General features: G+C 40.2%; 1 protein-coding gene across 3 annotated transcripts in view; it reads left to right on the top strand.

The window, feature by feature from the left end:
- Positions 1 to 20,649, top strand: part of golga4 (golgin A4) — a 266,334-nt gene that overhangs the window by 176,423 nt on the left and 69,262 nt on the right. For all 3 annotated transcript variants that reach the window (XM_063054798.1, XM_063054789.1, XM_063054779.1), the window contains 2 exons: positions 2,507 to 2,662; positions 7,502 to 11,724. In XM_063054798.1, the coding sequence (XP_062910868.1) occupies positions 2,507 to 2,662; positions 7,502 to 11,724 (4,379 nt within the window). The remainder of the gene's footprint in view (positions 1 to 2,506; positions 2,663 to 7,501; positions 11,725 to 20,649) is intronic.

The raw sequence follows: 20,649 nt of genomic DNA, 5'->3' as shown, positions 1-20,649 counted from the left end.
CCCACTACCCTACCTGGGATAGGGTTCTTCTTGTCCTCACCTACCACCCCACCAGCCTCCATGTCCAGCAAATAATTCTCTGGAACTTCAGCCATTTCCAATGCAATCCCAATGCACATCTTTCCCTCTCTCCCACTTTCTGCTTTCCACATGACTCCCTTGTCCATTCATCCCTTCCCACTGACCTCCCTCCTGGCACTTATCCTTACAAGCAGAGCAAGTGCTACATCTGCCCCTACACCACCTCCCTCGCTACCATTCAGGGCTCCAAACAGTCCTTCCAAGTGAGACAACAGTTCACCTGTGAGCATACTGGGATCATGTACTGTATCTGGTGCTCCTGGTGTGGCCTTCTGTTTATCAATGAGACCCGATGTAGAATAGGAGATCATTTCGCCAAGCACCTATGCTCCATCCACCAGAAAAAGCAGAATCTCTCCCAGTGGCCACCCATTTTAATTCCACTTCCCATTCCCATTCTGATATGTCAGTCCTTGACTATCTCTACTGTTGTGATGAGGCCACGCTCAGGTTGGAGAAACAACACCTTATATTCTGTCTGGGTAACCTGCAACCTGATGGCATGAACATTGATTTTTCAAACTTCCGATGATGGACCCTCCATACTTCACCGTTCCCCATCCCCTTTTCTTTCTTCCGTGGCCTTCTGTTCTGTCCTTTCGGACTCCCCCTTCTCCAGCCATGTATCTCTTTCACCAATCAACTTCCCAGCTCTTTACTTCATCCCTCCCACTCCAGGTTTCACCTATTACCTTGTGTTTCTTTCTCTCCTCCCCCACCTTTTATATCTACTCCCATCTTTTTTTTCCAGTCCTGTCGAAGGGTCTTGGCCCAAAATGTCGACTGTACTTTTTTCCATAGATGCTGCCTGGCCTGCTGAGTTCCTCCAGCATTTTCTGTGTGTTGCTAGCATTCATTTCGAGAGGACTATTATATAAAAACAAGGGCGGTATGCTGAGGCATTGGTTCAGACTGTACTTGAAGTATTGTGAGAAGTTGTTAGCCCTTTATCTAAGAGAGAATTTGCTTGAATTGGAGAGGATCCAGAGGAGATTCACAAGAATGATTCATGGAATTATAGGGTTAACATATAAGGAGTACCCATGTGGTTTCCGGGTCCTTTAAAAGAATAGAACTGCTGTACCCTGCCACGCACGTCATAAAAGGCAACGAAGGAGGGTTGGGCATAGGGTTAGCAGCCCTATCCTGTAAAAATAATTATTGCTACAGAAACATCAGCAGCATCAAAATCAAGCCAGCCAGACTTGGGAGAGGTAGGGTCTCTTTTGGAGAGCTGGATGATGTGGAGAAGTGAAAGCTGAAAGGAAGCTCCTTCACCGAAAAACCTACTGTCAACCAAGAAGACCTCCAGAATCGGCATCTGGAATGTGAGGACCATGTATGAAGTTGGGAAAACCCTACAAATGGCAAAAGAATTTCAGAACAATAAATTAGAGGAGAGAAGTGTTAACCGATGCCAGGAGAGTGGGAATGACATGGTCACAGCTGGAGAGATATGTACAAAACAGGTTGATCTGGAAAGAGGTTGTTGATGGCCTATGCTCACTAGTGAAAGGCAGAAGAAGATATAAGGAGTGTTTGACTGTGGGCCTGTGCTCACTGGAGTTTAGAAGAATGGGAGGGATCTCATTCAAACCTACCAAAAATATTGAAAGGCATAGAAAGTAGATGTGTTTACTGTAGTGGGGGTGTCTGGGAACAAAATGCACACACAGAATAGAGGGATATTCATTTAGAACAAAGATGAGGAATTTCTTCAGCTGGAGGGTAGTGAATCTGTGGAATTCATTGCCACAATCAACTGTGGAGGCCAAGTCATTGGGTATATTTAAAGCAGAAGTTGATAGATTCTTGATTAGTCAGCGTGTCAAAAGTTAAGGGGAGAAGGCAGGAGAATGCAGTTGAGAGGAATAATAAATCAGCCATGATGGAATGGTGTAGCAGACTTGATAGGCCAAATGGCCTTATTCTGCTCCTGTGTTATGGTCTGATTTCAGCCTGACCTCCTGCCTCTTGTATTCCACACCTCAAGTAATAAAGGCAAATCTCCAGTGTAGAATACAAGATGCTGGAGGAACTTTTTGGATCAGACAGTATCTGCAGTTGCTGGAAATGTTGAGCAAAAGGCACTCTTGACGAAGATCTCAGCCCAAAACATCAACTGTTAATTCCCCTGTTTTGTTGTTGCCTGACTTGCTGAGTTCCTCCAGCATTTTGCGTGTGTAACTTGTCATTTCTCATTTATTTCTTTGCCTTGTTTGCCCCCAATAAATGTGTTACCTCACTCATCAGTTTTAAATTCCATTCATACCTTCCAAAAATACGGTTGATAAAAGAAGGGGAAAAAAATCACATACTGGCAATGCTTAAGTAATTTCAATCATTAATAACTTAAACTTTTCAATGCTATTATCTTTGGAGTGAGATTCATCACTTGTTAATGTGTAGAAAATAATTTTGACAGGATAAATGTCATGCTGAGTACAGAGAACAGCAACAAGAGAAAGAACAGCAAGCCTTGTTGGCATTGGAAGAGCAAGAATTGCAAAGAGAGGCTATTCGGACACAAGCTGCAAAGCAAATGCAGGAACTACAAGGAGAATTGGAAACCTGCAAAACAGTAAGATACGTTTATGTGGCTTTAACCTTGTTATTTTAAATTAAACTACAGTATAATAAGGTATTTTCAAATTTGTATGGTGTGATTTTATGAACCATTGCAATAATGAGGTGTTGTGCAGAAAAAAAATTGTACAAAGATAAAAAATTTCCAATTACAGATTTCCTGATGGGGATGCTAAATATTTAAATACTGTGAGTGTGGTTTGCCTTTAGAGGTTAACTTAATACCAGTTATAAAGTGATGTTGTTACAGAGCTGGACAACACACTGTTATATTTCAATTTCTCAGAGTAGAGTAAATATCAGAGAAAGGGAACTTGAAGTAACTGGCTTGTGTTAATGCTGATAAAAGATCAATATCATTGCACTGAAAAAGATCATTGCACTAAACAGTTCTGTAATTTTTCATGGCAGTATAGTTCACAGATTGCAGCTAGTCATTGTGAAAAACTTAGAAAATATTTTCAAAAATTACCTTTTTGCTGTGTCTATATTCTGGTATCATCCCCATTTTACAGGTAATTTCTTGGAATTTATCTTGAAGTCACATGTACGGAGATAAAGTGAAAATCTTGTCTTTCATATCATCCAGTTAGATCAGTTAATTACAACAATATATTGAGGTAGTACAAAGTAAAATAATAACAATGCAGACTAAAGTATTACTGTGGAGAGGAAGTACAGTGCAGGTAGAGAGTAATGTGTAATGTCCCAATTAGGTAGATTGGGAGGTCAAGAGTCCATCTTACCGTACTAAGAAATCATTCAATCATCTTATAACAGCAAGGTAGTAGCTATCCTTGAGCTTGGTGTGTGCTTTCAGACTTTTGTATCTTCTGCCTGATAAGATGTGAAAAGGGCTCCATGAGGTACCTGTGATAAAGTCTTGTGCTTGGAGATGTTATACAGAGACAGATGAACTAGTTTAACAAAAGGATGCAGGGTAAAATGAAGTATATTTGAAATTATTGTGGAAGTGTATGGTAAAACTTCAGTTCTGTTGAGGATCTGAATATATTGCTGATATTAATCGATTCTTTTTCTCTCCAAAAACACTACCTGACCTACTGTATATTTCTTGGCATTTACTGTGATATAATATTTGATCTTTAATTGCTCAGGTTTAACTAGGTATTCAATAGCAAATTAAATCATGATTACATTTGAACAGTGTCTGTATGCCAACCAACTAGCGGGAGTATGCAAGGACGTTTTCAACTCTCACTGCTATGAGTGGAAGTTCCCACTTCAAAAGGGCAACAGTTATACCAGTGCCTAATAAGAATAATGTGAGCTGCCTTAATGACTATCGCCTGGTAGCACTCACTCTACAGTGATGAAATGCTTTGGTAGAGTGATCATGTCTAGACTGAGCTCCTGCCTCAGCAAGGACCTGGACCCATTGCAATTTGCCTATCGCCACAATAGGTCAACGGCAGGTGCAATCCCAATGGCTCTCCACATGGCTTTAGACCAACTGGACAACACAAATACCTACATCAGGATGCTGTTCATCAACCGTAGCTCAATATTTAATACCATCATTCCCACAATCCTGATTGAGAAGTTGCAGAACCTGGGCTTCTGTATCTCCCTCTGCAATTGGATTCTCGACTTCCTAACCAGAAGACCACAATCTGTGCGGATTGGTGATAACATATCCTCCTTGCTGACGATCAACACTGGTGCATCTCAGGGGTTTGTGCTTAGACCACTGCTCTACTCTCTGTATACGCATGACTGTGTGGCTAGGTATAGCTCAAATACCATCTGTAAATTTACTGATGTACAGCCATTGTTGGTAGAATCTCAGGTGGTGACGAGAGGGCGTACAAGAGTTGAGATATGCCAACTAGTGGAGTGGTGCCGCAGCAACAACCTGGGACTCAACGTCAGTAAGACAAAAGAACTGATTGTGGACTTCAGGAAGGGTAAGAGGAAGGAACACATACCAATCCTCATAGAGGGATCAAAAGTGGAGAGAGAGAGAGAGCAGTTTCAAGTTCCTGGGTGTCAAGATCTCTGAGGGTCTAACCTGGTCCCAACATATCGATGTAGTTATAAAGTAGGCAAGACAGCAGCTGTACTTCATTAGGAGTTTGAAGAGATTTGACATGTCAAAAATACACTCAAAAACTTCAATAGATCTACCGTGGAGAGCATTCTGACAGGCTGCATCACTGTCTGGTATAGCGGGGCTACTGCACAGGACTGAAGGAAGCAGGGGGTTGTAAATCTAGTCAGCTCCATCTTAGGTACTAGCCTACAAGGTACCTAGGACATCTTCAGGGAGCGGCGTCTCAGAAAGGCAGCATCCATTAAGGACCACCAGCACCCAGGGCATGCCCTTTTCTCACTGTTACCATCAGGTAGGAAGTACAGAAGCCTGAGGGTACACACTCAGCGATTCCGAAACAGCTTCTTCCCCTCTGCCATCCAATTCCTAAATGAACATTGAAACTTTGGACACTATCTCACTTTTTTTAATATACAGTATTTCTGTTTTTTTGCATGATTTTTAAATCTAGTCAATATACGTATACTGTAATTGATTTACTTATTTTTTTTACTTCTATATTATGTATTGATTGAACTCCTGCTGCTAAGTTACCAAATTTCACGTCACATGCCGGTGATAATAAATCTGACTTTGATAAGCCAAATTTTAAGTTTGCAGTTGCATTCTGTCAGTGCAAGTATAGGTGCAGGAGTAGGCCATTCAGCCCTTCGAGCCAGCACCACCATTCACTGTGATCATGGCTGATCATCCACAATTAGTACCCTTTTCCTGCCGTCTCCCCATATCCCTTCACTCCGCTATCTTTAAGAGCTCTGTCTAACTACTTTTGAAAGAATCCAGAGAATTGGCCTCCACTGCCTTCTGAGGCAGAGCATTCCACAGAACCACAACCCTCTGTGTGAAGAAGTTTTTCCTCAACTCCGTTCTAAATCGCCTACCCCTTATTCCTAAACTGTGGACTCTGGTTCTGGACTCCCCCAACATCGGGGACGTGTTTCCTGCCTCTAGCGTGTTCAGTCCCTTAATAATCTTATATGTTTCAATCAGATCCCCTTCTAAATTCCAAAGTATACAAGCCCAGTCACTCCAATCTTTTGACATATGACAGTCCTGCCATCCTGGGAATTAACCTTGTGAACCTACGCTGCACTCCCTCGATAGCTAGAATGTCCTTCCTCAAATTTGGAGACCAAAACACTACACAATATTCCAGGTGTGGTCTCACCAGGGCCCTGTACAACTGCAAAGGACCTCTTTGCTCCTATACTCAATTCCCCTTGTTATGAAGGCCAGCATGCCATTAGCTTTCTTCGCTGCCTGCTGTACCTGCATGCTTACTTTTAGTTACTGATGAAGATTGGACACCTAGATCTCATTGTACTTCCTCTTTTCCTAACTTGACACCATTCAGATAGTAATCTGCCTTCCTGTTCTTGCCACCAAAGTGGATAACCTCACATATATCCACATTAAACTGCATCTGCCATGCATCTGCCCACTCACCCAACCTGTCCAAGTCACCCTGCATTCTCATAACATCCTCCTCATATTTCACATTGCCACCCAGCTTTGTGTCATCTGCAAATTTGAGGGGAGATTTCAGGGGAGATTTGATAGATGTCTAGATAATTATAAGGGGTATAGGCAGTGTAAGTGCAAACAGGCTTTTTTCACTGAGGTTGGGTGAGACTACAACTAGAGGGCGTGGGTTAAGGGTGGAAAGTGAAATATTTAAGGGGAACATAAGGGGGAACTTCTTCACTCAGAGTGTGGTGAGAGTATGGCATGAGCTGTCAGCGCAATTGGTAGATGCTGGGTGGATTTCAACTTTTAAGAGAAATTTGGATATGTACATGGATGAGAGGGGTATGGAGGGTTGTGTTCTGGGTGCTGGTTGATGGGAGTAGACAGATTAATGGCTCAGCACAGACTAGATGGGCTGAAATACCTGTTTCTGTGCTGAAGTGTTCTATGACTCTATGAAATGATAGAGATAAGGACTGTGAAAACAAGGAGCGGAATTCAAAAATAGAGGTGTTGTATAATTGGAAACTAATGTGGCTCAGCAAGCACATAGGTAGGTCAATGCCTAGTCGAAGCCAGTACACAGGCATAGTTGGGAGGATGCAACTTCATAGCGTCAGCAAGGAATATACTAGAAGCTTAAGGTGTAAGATCTGCCCTTTACTTCTTCATTCCCATTGTCCAGACCCCCAAGCAGAAATTTACTGTTTCATACATGTTCTGTACAGTTGCATTCTTTCTTCTGAACTCTTGTTTATTAATTAATGTTACCCACACAAAATGCTGGAGGATCTCAACAGGTCAGGTGGCATCAATGGCATCAATGTCGAGAGTCGACATTTCGGGCCGAGAGCCTTCTTCAGGACCAATGTTTATTCCTTTAAAATAGTTGAAATTTATATTTACATTTTACTTCCTGAATTGTGATATTCTTCAGTCTGCTTACTCGAACAGCTTCCCTATTGTCAGATCTCCATTGAATCTCTGTGGGCAGCTTGATGTGATGTGAAGGCCTTTACTACTTAAAATCGGGGTTATTATTATCTTTGGATATCTATTTTTTGTTGAGTATCAAGTGTATTTTAAATTAGTAGTAGTAGTTGGAAGTATTTGGAAATTTGAAGTTTATTTAAAAAGACTTTTTTAAGTGCAGTTTAGTTGACTGCTGACTTGCATCAATTTTGCATCATTCAATGACCAAACATTTGTTAATGACTTACTGATTAATTATTGGCACAACACAAGCAGGTATGTGAAGTTCAAAGGATTTTTCTTTTTTTTCCCCCCTCCCAGAGAATATTGGAATTGGAAAGTTTACTTGTACAAAAGTCACAAAACAGTGAAATGAAATCAGAAGAGCTTGAGGCAGAGAAGGCCAAGTACAAAGAAGAAATGGAAGCTTTAATGGAAAAACAGCAGATTTCACTGAAAAGTAAAAGTCAGGAAGAGGAACAAATATGGTTGGAAAAATTGCATCAGGAGCAGGCTAAAGTGGTGGAGCTCGAAGAAAAATGTGGAGAACTGGAAGTACAATTGAAGGAGAAGGAAACCCAATTCCATGCACACATTGAGGAAATGAACCAAAGGACACTGGAGAAACTTGATTTGAAACAAACTGAATTGGAGATGCTCTCAACTGAGATGACAGAAATACTTAAAGGACGGCAGGAGTTGGAAAATAAATTATCTTCAGTTGAGGAAGACTTGGAGAAGCAACTAAAACAAAAAGAAATAGACTATAATGATAAGATTGAAGCTACAAGAAAAGATGGTGAACAATCCATATGTGTAGTTGAGAAAAATTTTACAGAAAAATTAAACAGCCTCCACCATCTTCTTGAGGAAAAAGACAAAAATATACAAGAGCTACAAACAGACAAAGAACAATTGACAACAGAGCTTGAAAAAATTCAAAGAGAACTTGAAATTGTCAGTCAAGCCCAAAAGTGTGAGCAGGAAACTGCAAAAGAAAGGATGACTTGTGAGCTAGGTGACCAGCGTCAACGGTATGAAGCACAATTAACAGAGATACAGAACTTGTTGAGGAACATGGAGACTGAGAAGTTGAATCTTAACAAACAGTTAGAAGAGAAAGAATTGTCATATCAAATCAGACTTAATGAGGTTACTGCTAATTTAGATAACTACAAATTGCAGGCACAGGAATTCAGGAGCTTTGAAGAAAAGAACCATGAATTGATACAAAAAATAGCTTCCTTAACCGAGCAATATGAAAGTAGAATTACTCAGCTGGGATTAGACATTGTACAGATGCAGGAAAGTTCAGAAGAAAAGCAAAGGGCACTCAATCAGGCACTCAGTAATGAAAAACAACAAGCGGAAGAGGTCAGTCAGCAACGGGCAGATGAACATAAACAGCATGAGCACCAAGTTGCTTTACTTCATGAGGAATACGGGGAAAAAATTAGAACACTTGAAACAAAATTGGGAAAAATGAAGGAAAGTAGAAAAGGAATGCAAGAAAAGTTCAAGTTGCAACTTTCTGAACTGGAAATAAAACTGAAAGCAGAGCTAAAGGAGAAGCAGGAAGAATTGATTGAAAAGGAACAGATGTTCAATGCAAAGATGGTGGAAATGGCACAATCAAGTTCCACAGGAATCAGTGAAACTGTGGCCCAGCTGGAATCCAGTCAGAAACAACAACTGGAGAGTCTAAATGAAATTCACAAAAAAGAGGTTGCAGAGCTGAATGAGAGTTGGGTGAATAGACTGGATCGGCATATGGAAGAACTAAAAGAAAAGCATGAGGTTGAGCTTCAGGAAAAGGAGCAAGAATTTACAGAAATGAAACTTTGTCTAAAAGCCTCCAATGATGATAAGGATAAACTATCCAGGAAAGTAGAAGAGCTTACAGAAGAGATTGCTTCAACAGGAAATAAAATGCAACAGCTCCAAGGGGAGCTTAAAGAAGCATCTTCTCAGGTCTCTGCTTTGATAGAAAGTGAAATAATCCTTAAAACTAAATTAGAGACCCTTGAAGAGAATACCAGCCAGAATTTACGGGAAAGAACGGAGCTAGAAAATGCATTAAGTGAGCTTAAAAAAACACATGAACAAAGCCAGAGGAAGATTCATGAGCAAAACTGCTTGTTGAAAGAAGCAGAGGATAAACTGCAGCTGTTAGAAAACCTGCGTTGTAAGGAACATGAAAAAGCACTTCAAGAAAATTCTGTTGAACTTCAGAATGAATTTGGGAACCAAATCAAGCAATTAATAAACTGTTTCAATGAAACAGGTGGGAAAATAGACCTACAAACCGATAAGTTCTCTTTGTTCTGTTTTGATAAGATCAGCAACTTAAATGAGCGGATTACAGTTTACCAAAATCAAATTGAGAAGGTAAAGAAGGCACTTGAGAGAAAGATCTGCCAAAATGATGATTTAGAAACCCGTATTCAAGAGTTAGTAAATCAAAATGTCTTATTAAATAATTCAGTGCAGCATATCACACAACAACTGCAAAATAAAGAGCAAAACTTTCAGGAGTTGCAGTCTGAATTGCAAAGCATCAATGCAGAGTGTGACACACTCCAACAAGATAGCAAGTTCAGTAATCAGGTTTTAGAAGAGAAGGAGGCAATAATTGAGCACTATAAAACAGAACTGGCAGAAAATGCAAATACTTGTATATCGATCACTGAACAGCTGAAGAAAAAAGAATCAATCATCTTAAGTTTAGAGAAAGATGTACAGAATTTAAAGTTGCAGCTTGAGCATAGTGTTTGTCTTGCAAATAAAGAAGAAGCTCTGTCCTTGCTTAACAAACAACATGAAGTGGAACAGCAGAAGCTGCTGGATCAAATAAGTCAACTGTCTGAAAGAGTTGAAGCTATTTCTCAAGAAAAAATATCAGCTCTTGGCCAGGTAGATCAATATAAGAACAAGTTAACAGAATGGAAGAAAAAGACAGAATCTAAATTTGCACAGCATAACAACAAAATGAAAGAGCTTGAGTTAAAATTTGAGATGTCTGTTAAAGAGAATGAAGAGAAGGATGGTAAATTGTTATCATTGACAGCAGAGATAGAGAAACTGTCTAACAATTTAGAAAATCTTAATATTGAAATGGAACATGCAGAAAATGAAAAAGAGAAATTAGTTGATGATCTGAAGGCTCAGTTGCAAGTAACTAAATCTAGAATAATCGAAATGGAAGAAGATATTGCTATGAAGTCTCAGCAATCTGAAATCGCAGAAGTCACCAAGCAATTGCAACAGAAGGAAATGGAATTGCAGGAGATGAGGCAACAGCTGGAGCAGGCTCAGGCTGGAGCTTCTGAACAGTGTGTCAAGTTCAAGGATGCTAAAGAAAAAAATGAAAGATTTGAGAAAGAGATACAGTCACTGAGGGTTGAGTTTTCAGGAAAACAGACTGAATGGGAGCAATCCAAATTGGATCTTAAAAATAAGAAGGATGAGGAATTGAGGGATTTAGAAACTAAGCTGAAAACAGAGAGTGCTGCCAAAATAGCTGAATTTAAGAAAAAGGCAGAGCAGAAAATTGCAAAAATCAGGAAACAGTTAATAAACCAAATGGAAGAGAAAGAAAAATGCATGGATGAACAGTTAAGAGACTTGAAACAAAAAGCAGAGATGCAAGATGCAACAAATGGGGTCTTGGAAGAAAAAGTGAAAACTTTAGAAGCTACAGTAGTTTCAGAAAAAGAAGGAAAGCAAAAGTTGGTTGATGAAGTGAAAAAAGAAATGCAACTTGAGAAGGAGAACTCTCTGAAAGTATTGAGAGCAAGCTATGAGGAAAAAATAACGGCTCTGCAGACAGAGTTATCAGCACGTAATGAGATGATGCAAAAATATGAAGAAGTCAGTGTTAAAACTGATGACTCTGAAGAAGTCACTAAGTCTCATGTGAATATTCAAGAGCATTTAGAAATTGTTGAAGTGGAGGGGGGGATGAAAACAGAACAGCTTCAGCCAGAAATTGAACAGCAGAAACATATGTATGACTCATTGTCTGAGAAACAACAAGAGAAAACTGATAAATTAAATAATTTAATGCTACAGTTGAGCATAAAAGATAAACAGATAATTGAGATGGAAAAGAGAATTGCAGAGTTAGAAACGGGGAAGGAAGTTACTGAAAAACATATGATAGAATTGGAAGATGGTCTCACCTTAAAGGAGGACAATGGGGATAAGGCAAGATTAGAGGGAACTTCTTTAATTGAGGGCTATAGAAAAGAGATAAAGACTCTGCAAGAGCAGTTGCAGGAAAAAAATTCTCTGCTTAAGATCTTTGAGGAAGGTTCTGAAGAGAAGTCAAAATCTGACTTGGAGCTACTTAAGGTGTTGGATGACTTGCGAGCACAGCAAACTGAAATGGGTCGCAAACTGGAAGAGGCAGAAAATGAAAAACAGAAGTTGCGTAAAGAACACACTAGACTACAGAAAGATCTACGTGTCTTGCGGAAAGAACATGAAGCTGAAATAGAAATAATTAGAAAGGAAATAAATGACGAAGCTGAAAAAACCTCCAAGTAAGTGTGTACTTTGTAACATGAATATTTAGAATGAATTTGCCAGATCACTCACTCTTCCAACACTATTTTTTTTATTAATTTTTTTTGTAAGTTTCTACAATGCAATAACAAAAAAAAAAGAAAAAAAAAGGTTTATACAGTGCAAAACACGCATATCAAATGTACAGTTCATACAGTTCAGGAAAAGCACCCATAGCAGAATTGCATAAAGTTAGTTACCACCCCACCCTCTCACTACCCGACTCCAAGCCAGCCTTACGATATATAGAAAAGTTAATCAGAATTTTTATCACCACTGAGCTGTATTTATAAAAAGGAAGGTATATTGCCTACCTTCTATAATACTATAATATATTTACACATCAAACCGAACGAAGCTGGAAATAAGGTATTTAAATGCAAAAGGAAAAAAAGAGGGATAAACCCTTAATCTAAATGGAAATTATGAAAATATTCAAGAAAAGGACCCCACACCTTTTGGAACTTTATGTACAAATTAAGAAGCGAATAATGAATCTTTTCAAGGTCTAAGCAGGACATAATGTCTCTGAGCCATTGAGCATGAGTGGGTGGGGCAACATCTCTCCACTTAAGAAAGACTGCACGTCTGGCTAAAAGAGAGGCTAAAGACAATGTACGACGTTTAGCCGGACTCAGATGGGTGTCAGCTTCTCCCAAGGTGCCAGAAAGAGCAATCAGAGGGTTAGGTTCCAAATAGCAATTAAGGATATGGGATAAAGTTAAAGAGACATCTCTCCAGAATTTCTCCAAGCTAGGACAAACCCAGTACATATGAATAAGGGAAGCCTCACCCTCTTTACACTTGTCGCAACAGGGACTGATATCAGGATAGAGCTGCGATAATTTAGTTTTAGACATATGAGCCCTGTGTACAACCTTGAACTGTAAAAGGCACTGGCGAGCACATAAAGGGGTTGAATTAACTGACTTGAGAATTGAATCCCAAACCTCATCGGACAGAGAAAAATTTAAATCATGCTCCCAGGCAGTTTTAATTTTGTCAAAAGGGGCTCGCCTCAAAATCGTTAACATATCTTGAATAGTGGATATTAAACCTTTACCCAGTGGGTTCATACGAAGAAACAAGTCCACGACATTATTATTAGGTACCTCAGGAAAGTTTGGTATTAAAGGGTTGATAAAATGTCTAATTTGGAGATATCTGAAGAAATGAATGTTGGGTAGGTTGAGCTTTACAGACAGATGTTCAAAAGTTGTAAAGTGATTGTCTATGAAAAGATCTTCAAAGCACCTAATGCCCTTTCTGTGCCAGTCTTGAAATGTGAAATCCTGCATAGAAGGCTGAAAAAGATGATTATGTAGAATAGGACGAGAGAGAGAGAGAGAGAGAGAGAGAGAGAGAGAAACCATGAAGACCATTATATTTTCTGAACTGAGCCCATATTCTCAGTGTGTGTCTGATGACAGGATTAACAATTGATTTAGGCAGATGGCAAGGAAGTGTGGGAATGGAGAGATTCTTACAAGAGTTCAACTCCATTGCCACCCATATTTGGCAGTAAGACTGATTATAAAAGTAAGACCAAAAGATAAGACAATGTATGTTGGCTGCACAGTAATATAAACAAAAATTGGGCAAGGCCATACCACCTGCCCTTTCAGGTTTTTGAAGTTGAGCTTTATTTAGTCTGGGTCATTTGCGCTTCCATAGATAGGACGAAATAATAGAATCTAACGAGTCATAAAAAAACTTTAGAAATAAAAATTGGTAAAGGTTGAAATAAGTATAAAAATTTAGGAAGGACGTACATTTTAACAACATTAATTCGACCTATCAGAGACACAGACGGGTGACCACTGTACTAGACTCTGTTTTGTATGGTTTAAAAAATTAGTGAAATTTTCTGCAAAAAGATGCTTATAATTCCTTGTTACTGTAATGCCAAGGTAAGTAAATTGATTATTTACTACTTTAAAAGGGAGGTTATGAAATTCTACTATTTGTGCTTCTCTGTTTATTGGAAAGAGTTCGCTCTTATGTAAATTAAGTTTATATCCGGAAAGGTGGCTAAATCTTCCAGCATTATTCTGAACTCTGAACACTGTACTGGTTTCACTTGTCTCCTGCAGATTATCATGATAAACTTCTCTCCTATACTCCACAGCAACAGTAAATACAGAAACCTCATGGACCCTTTAGTTTCTTAATTTGAAACCATCTGCAGCTTCACTTTTTTCACCAAGCTCATTTTGAAATATTTCCTAAAAAAGCATTTGAAACATGGATTGTTTTTGTTTGGGCCCTCTGCAAATTATGTAGATCCAAGTGATAACACCTCTTGCTCCACACACCTCATTCCCATTTAACTACTGACCTCCAAGTTCCCTTCTTAAATTCTGTTAGTTGATGGTGGTTGACATCAACTACCTAATCTCTAGATAACATATTATCCTTAGCTAATCTGCCTGCTCTTTCAAGTCTGCTCTCATGCAACCAGAAAACTAAATCTTCTCCCTTTTCAGGCTGTTAGCCCATCACCAGTTTTCCTTTCCTGGTTAATTCTTTCACCTTGCACTAGACTCCTTTCTTAATTTTATCTATTCTGGCTTCCGCCCCTCCACAGTTCCAAATAAGACTGCTAACAACATGATGAAGAGTCCCAACCCAAAACATTGACTGTTTATTCCTCTCCATTGATGCTGCCTGGCCTGATGAAGTTTCTATAACATTTTGTATGTATTGCTCTGGATTTCCAGCATCTGCAGAATCTTCTGTGCTTATAAACAGCATCCTATGTAATTGTGACAAAAGATGATCCTCTTCTACATCCAGTAGAGTAGCAATCTTTGACCTGGTAGACTAAACCATATTAACCCTTCACCTGTCTCTAAATTGTCAAATTATTTGTTAACTCAACATTGAGAAGACTAAAACAGCCGTGCTTGGCCCTCATTCTTGGCTTTCTAGAGCAGCTTGTGCTTAAGCCCATTAGGGTAAAGGCAACTCTGGACTGGATGTGTGTTATGAACCAGATTTGATTAGTGAGCTTAACATAAAGGAACCCTTAGCAGTCAGTGATCATAACATGATAGAATTCTCCCTGCAAATTGAGGAGAAGCTAAAGTCAGATGTATCAGTATTACAGTGGAGTAAAAGGAATTACAGAGGCATGAGAGAGGAACTGGGCAATGTTGATTGGAAAGGAAGACTAGCAGGGATGATGGCAGAACACCATTAGCTGCAGTTTCGGGAGTAATTCGGAAGTTGCAGGATAGATATGTCCCAAAGTATGGAAATATATGTGAAAATTAAGCTTCTTGAAGTCTAGGGGTAAAAAGATACAGTCTTACAATGATGAGTAAAGTTCAGTTCAGTTCAGTTTGTGGTATTGAGTAGTAATGGAGAGAGAGAGAGGGAGAGATTTGAGTCTTCAGGTCAGCTGGTGCTGTCGATCTTCTTCTTGTCCTCTGAAATCCTTTAAAAGTCACCGACTGTGACCACAACAAAGGGGACCAGTTTTCTGTGGTGGAGTTATCACCCAGGCAAGGGTGGACACATGGACAACTCCCCACCAGTCAACCCCTTTCCCTTTCACTGCCAGAGCAACTGATCGATCTGCCTGATCGATCCTCCAAAAACCCACTTTTTCTGCGGGCACGACAAAGCTCATTCAGTGTCCAAAACATGTGCCTGAGGTCTATAACATCTGACCTCCTATTTATCTCACTGTACTGAGTATCAACTGTCATTCAAATAACTCCTCCTTCGTCTCTCTGTGTAAGAAATGCAAGCAGGCGATGTCCTTGAAGAAAGTATAAACAACCTGTGAGCATCTTCATCTCTCTCTCTCTTTTAAAAACAAGTTGTCGGTGTTAAATAACTCCCCCTCTCTCTCTTTTCCAAAGCACAGTTCACAGGGGTAACTCAGGACCCCGTCACACTAGTAGTATTCATAGGGAAGGATGAGGCATCTGTGGCTAACAAGAGAAGTCAAAAACATATAAAAACAAAAGAGAGGGTATACAATATTGCAAAAATTAGTGGGAAGCTAGAGGATTGGGAAGATTTTTAAAAAATTTGTGTTGGGCACGTGGCCAAGTGGTTAAGGCGTTCGTCTAGTTATCTCAAGGTCGCTAGTTCGAGCCTCAGCTGTGGCAGCGTATTTGTGCCCTTGAGCAAGGCACTTAATCACACATTGCTCTAGTCTGTGCGAGGAGTAGCGCCCCACACAGACTTCCAATCTGCGCCTTGTAAGGTATGAAAATGCCCGACGCAGGCCTCTCATGGTCTGAGTCGACGTTCCCCCCCTCCCCTTTAAAAACCAACAGAAAGCAATTAAAAAATCAATAAAAAGAAGAAAGATGAAATATAAAGGTAAGCTAGCCAATACTATAAAAGGGGATAACAAAAGTCTTTCCAGATATATAAAGATTAAAAGAGGTGAGAGTGGATATTGGACCATTAGAAAATAATATTGGAGAGTTGGTAATGGGGGACAAAGAAATGGCAGAGAAACTTACTAAGTATTATACGTTGGTCTTTACTGTGGAGGATACCAGTATTATACCAGAAATTCAAGAATGTCAGGGGGCAGAAGTGAACATAGTCACTATTAGTAAGGAGAAGGTCCTTGGGAAGCTGAAAGGTCTGAAGATAGGTAAGTCACCTGGACCAGTTGAACTGCACTCCAGGGTTCTGAAAATAGTACCTGAAGAGATTGTGGAGGCACAATCTTTCAAGAATAAGTAGATTCTGGAATGGCTCCAGAGGACTGGAAAGTTGCAAATGTCTCTTCAAGAAGGAAGGAGCAAAAAACAGAAAATGATAAGCCAGATAGCCTGACTTCAGTGGTTGGGAAGATGTTGGAGTCTATTATTAAGAATGCGGTTTTGGGGTTTTTGGAGGCACTTGATAAAATAGGTCAAAATCTGCATGTTTTCCTTAAAGGGAGATCTTATCTGACAATTCTGTGGGCCTCTTTGAGGAAAAACAGGCAAAGCACTACCATAGCATAGCGGTTATTGCGACGCTGTTACACCCTGGAGTTCAGTGGGTTTTCTCATGGTCCACTGGTTTTCTCACACAGTCCAAAGGCATGCCAGGTAGGTTAATTGGTCATTGTAAATTTTTCATGATTAGGTTAGCGGTAATCAATGTGTCAGGGGTTGCTGGGGTGGCTTGACTTGAAGAACCAAAAGGACTTATTCCACCCTGTATGAATAGATAAATAAAACAAAGGAGAGTCAGTGGACGTTGCTAACTTAAAATTTTAGAAGGCTTCCTACAAGGTGCCGCACATGAGTCTGCTAAACAAAATTAGAGACCATGTTTACATGGGAAAGATACTAGCATGAATAACTGACTGACAGGAGGTAAGTGTGGGAATAAAGAAGCCCCTTTCTGGTTGGTTGCCAGCGACAAGTGGTGTTCTGCAGTAGTCAATATTGAAACCGCTTCTTTCTTACGTCATATGTCAATGATTTGGATGATGGAATTGACTTTATGGCCAAGTTTGTGGGTGATATGAAAACAGATGGAGGGGCAGGTAATTCTGAGGAAGAAGAGAGGTTGCAGAAAGACTTGTACAGGTTGGAAGGATGGGCAAAGAAATGGCAGATGGAATATAGTTTACAGAACTGTATGATCGTGCACTTTGGTAGAAGGAATAGAAGTATGGACTATTTTCTAATCGGAGAGATTTCTGAAAATATAGGTGCAAAGGGACTTAGGAGACCTCATGCAGGATTCCCTAAAGGTTAACTTGCTGGCTGAGTCGATGTTAAGGATAGCAAATGCAATATTGGCGTTCTTTTCAAGAGGACTAGAATATAAAAGCAAGGATATAAAACTTCAGCATTACAAGGCATTGATCAGATTGCACTCAGAATGTGGCCCCTTATCTTAGAATGGATGTTCTAGCATTGGAGAAGACTCAGAGGAGGTTATCAAGAATGATCCCGGGTATGAGGAGTATTTGATGGCTCTGGGCTTGTACTCACTGGAGCTTAGGAGAATGAGCGGGAATCTCAATGAAAACCTGTCAAATGTTGAAAGACCCAGATAGAGTGGAGAGTATGGTTCCTATAGTGGAGCAGTCTTGGACCAGAAGGCACAGCCTCAGAATAGATGGACATCACTTTAGAACAAGATATGAGGAGGATTTTCTTTAGTCAGTCTGTGGAAATAGTTGCCTCGGCTTTGGAGGCCAGGTCAATGGCTGTGTTTAAAGCAGAGGTCGATGGGCTCTAAATTAGTAACAAGCTCTCGTCTACAATCACTCTGAGCACCGGTGCCCCACAAGGCTGTGTACTGAGCCCCCTGTTGTACTCACTGTACACCCATGATTGTGTAGCCAAGTTTCCATCGAACTCAATATATAAGTTTGCTGATGTAGGCTGTATCTCGGGTAATGATGAGTTTGAGTACAGAGAGGAAATTAAGAACCTGGTGGCATGGTGCAAAGACAATAACCTATCCCTCGACGTCAGCAAGACAAAGGAATTGGTTCAGCAGGAGTAGCGGACCACACGACCCCATTTACGTCGGTGGTGCGCAAGTGGAACAGGTCAAAAGCTTTAAGTTCCTCGGGGTCAATATCACAAATGACCTGACTTGGACCAACCAAGCAGAGTCCACTGCCAAGAAGGCCCACCAGCGCCATTATTTCCTGAGAAAACCAGAGAAATTTGGCCTGTCCCCTAAAACCCTCACTAATTTTTATAGATGCACCGTAGAAAGCATTCTTCTACGGTGCATCACAACCTGATATGGAAGTTGTCCTGTCCAAGACATGAAGAAGCTGCAGAAGATCGTGAACACGGTGCAGCACATCAAACAAACCAATCTTCCGTCCTTGGACTCACTTTACACCGCACGCTGTTGGAACAGTGCTCCCAGGATAATCAAGGACATGACCCACCCAGCCAACACACTTTTCATCCCTCTTCCCTCCGGGAGAAGGCTCAGGAGCTTGAAGACTCGTACAGCTAGGTTTGGGAAGAGCTTCTTTCCAACTGTGATAAGACTGCTGAGCGGATCCTGACCCGGATCTGGGCCGTACCCTCCAAATATCCGGACCTGGCTCTTGGTTTTTTTGCACGACCTTACTTTCCATTTTTCTATTTTCTATTTATGATTTATAATTTAAATTTTTAATATTTGCTATCAATTTGTAATCCAGGGAGCAGGAAGCTCAGAATCAAATATCGCTGTGATGATTGTACATTCTAGTATCAATTCTTTGGCGACTATAAAGTATAAAGTAGTAAGGGTGTCAAAGGTTATGGGGAGAAGGCAGGAGTCGGGGGTTGAGGGGGATAATAAGTCAGCTACGACGGAATGAGGAAGCAGATTTGATGGGCCAGGTAGTCTAATTCTGCTCCTATCTCTTATGGTCTCCCAACAAATTTCATTCCCTGGCCATAGTTTCCATATCTTTCACTGGCCACTGTCTGATACAGTACTATATTACATTTTAGCCCAAATTGTATTACCGTCTAAAGTGCATGTACTTAAGCTGTGCTCCTTGGAAAGCTGAAGATCAAGTCCTTGCAACCTATATTGTATTGTTAATGGTCTTCAAATTTTCTTCAAAGTTTGTTAACAAAACCCATAATTGACCTGCTGTCCTGGTTTCCCTTGGAAATTGGAAATTTATTATTATCTCATGTACTGAAGTGCAGTGAAAAGATCATCTTGCACACTGTTCATAAAAAAAATGACACAGTATGTTGAGGTAGTGCAAGGTAAAATAGTAACAGAATGCAGAATAAAGTGCAACAGCTACTGTGGCAGTGCAGTGACAATAACGATAAAGGTGCAATACCATAATGAGTTAGATTGTGAAGTCAGGTGTCCGTCTTATTGTACTGGGAAACCATTCAGTAGTCTTGTGACAACAAGGAGGAAGCTGTCCTTGAGCCTGATGGTCTGTGCTTTCAGTCTTTTCAGGCTTTGTTTGATGGGAGAGGGAAGAAGATGGAATGTTTGGAATAGGTGTGGTTTTTGATTATGCTGGCTGCTTTACTGAAGCAGCAAGAAATATAGACAGAATCCACAGAGGGGAGTGTGGTTTGCATGTTGTGTTGGACTATGTCCACTTTCTTAGTTACCAGCAGCACAGTTACCATACCAAGCTGTAGTGCATCAAGACAGGTGCTTTCTATGGTGCATTGATTAAAAATGACTAAGGTCGATAGGGTCATGCCAACTTTTTTTTAGCCTCCAAGGAAGTGGAGGTGTTGGCAAGCTTTCTTGACCATGACATCTACATGGGTTTGGCTATTGATGATCACTGCTAGAAACTTGAAACTCTGCTTTCATGTTTAATTAAATCAGCAACAATTTTGAAATAAATCTGAGCACCTTCCCAAAATTGTATCTTATAAGTGCCAACCTTCACTGAGCAAGATGTGCTTTCCCAAATGAATTAGCTAAGAATTGTTGGGCAGTAAACATTGAGACCAAATATTTCAGCTCTTTTCAGGATGAGATTCCTGAACTGTTGAGTAATTAAACAATTTATCTGCAGCAAGTCCAGATTAAAAAATAGAACAACAAAATTTGGAATCTCTGCAAGCCATGGACTGTACATAAACTAAATAAGGTGGTAGAATTGTATGCATGTTTCTAATGCAGGTTTTCAACCCAAGTATAGGCTATTCCTTTCCCCTACAGATGCTGCTTTTCAGTGAGTTCTCCAGCAGGTTTGATCATTGCATGGTCCAAAGATCCTGGTGGGGAAAATAGTAACAATTCAAGGGCACTGACACCAGTACTGGTGAAGGAAGGAGCTGCTCCTAAAATCATGAATCTGGCTGGGATTAGAAAATCGTTAATTGGGCTGCAGTTACAACTTCCACCAAAATAGTTAGTGGGAAGGTTTTGATGAAGAGAGTTTAAAAAATTAAAAAGAAAAGATAAGCTTTTGACAGATGACA

The sequence above is a fragment of the Mobula hypostoma genome, chromosome 1, assembly GCF_963921235.1.
Source record: "Mobula hypostoma chromosome 1, sMobHyp1.1, whole genome shotgun sequence".
Lineage (NCBI taxonomy): Eukaryota > Metazoa > Chordata > Chondrichthyes > Myliobatiformes > Myliobatidae > Mobula > Mobula hypostoma.
Note: the sequence above shows the minus strand (reverse complement) of the source record. Positions and strands in the feature narration are given on the sequence as shown.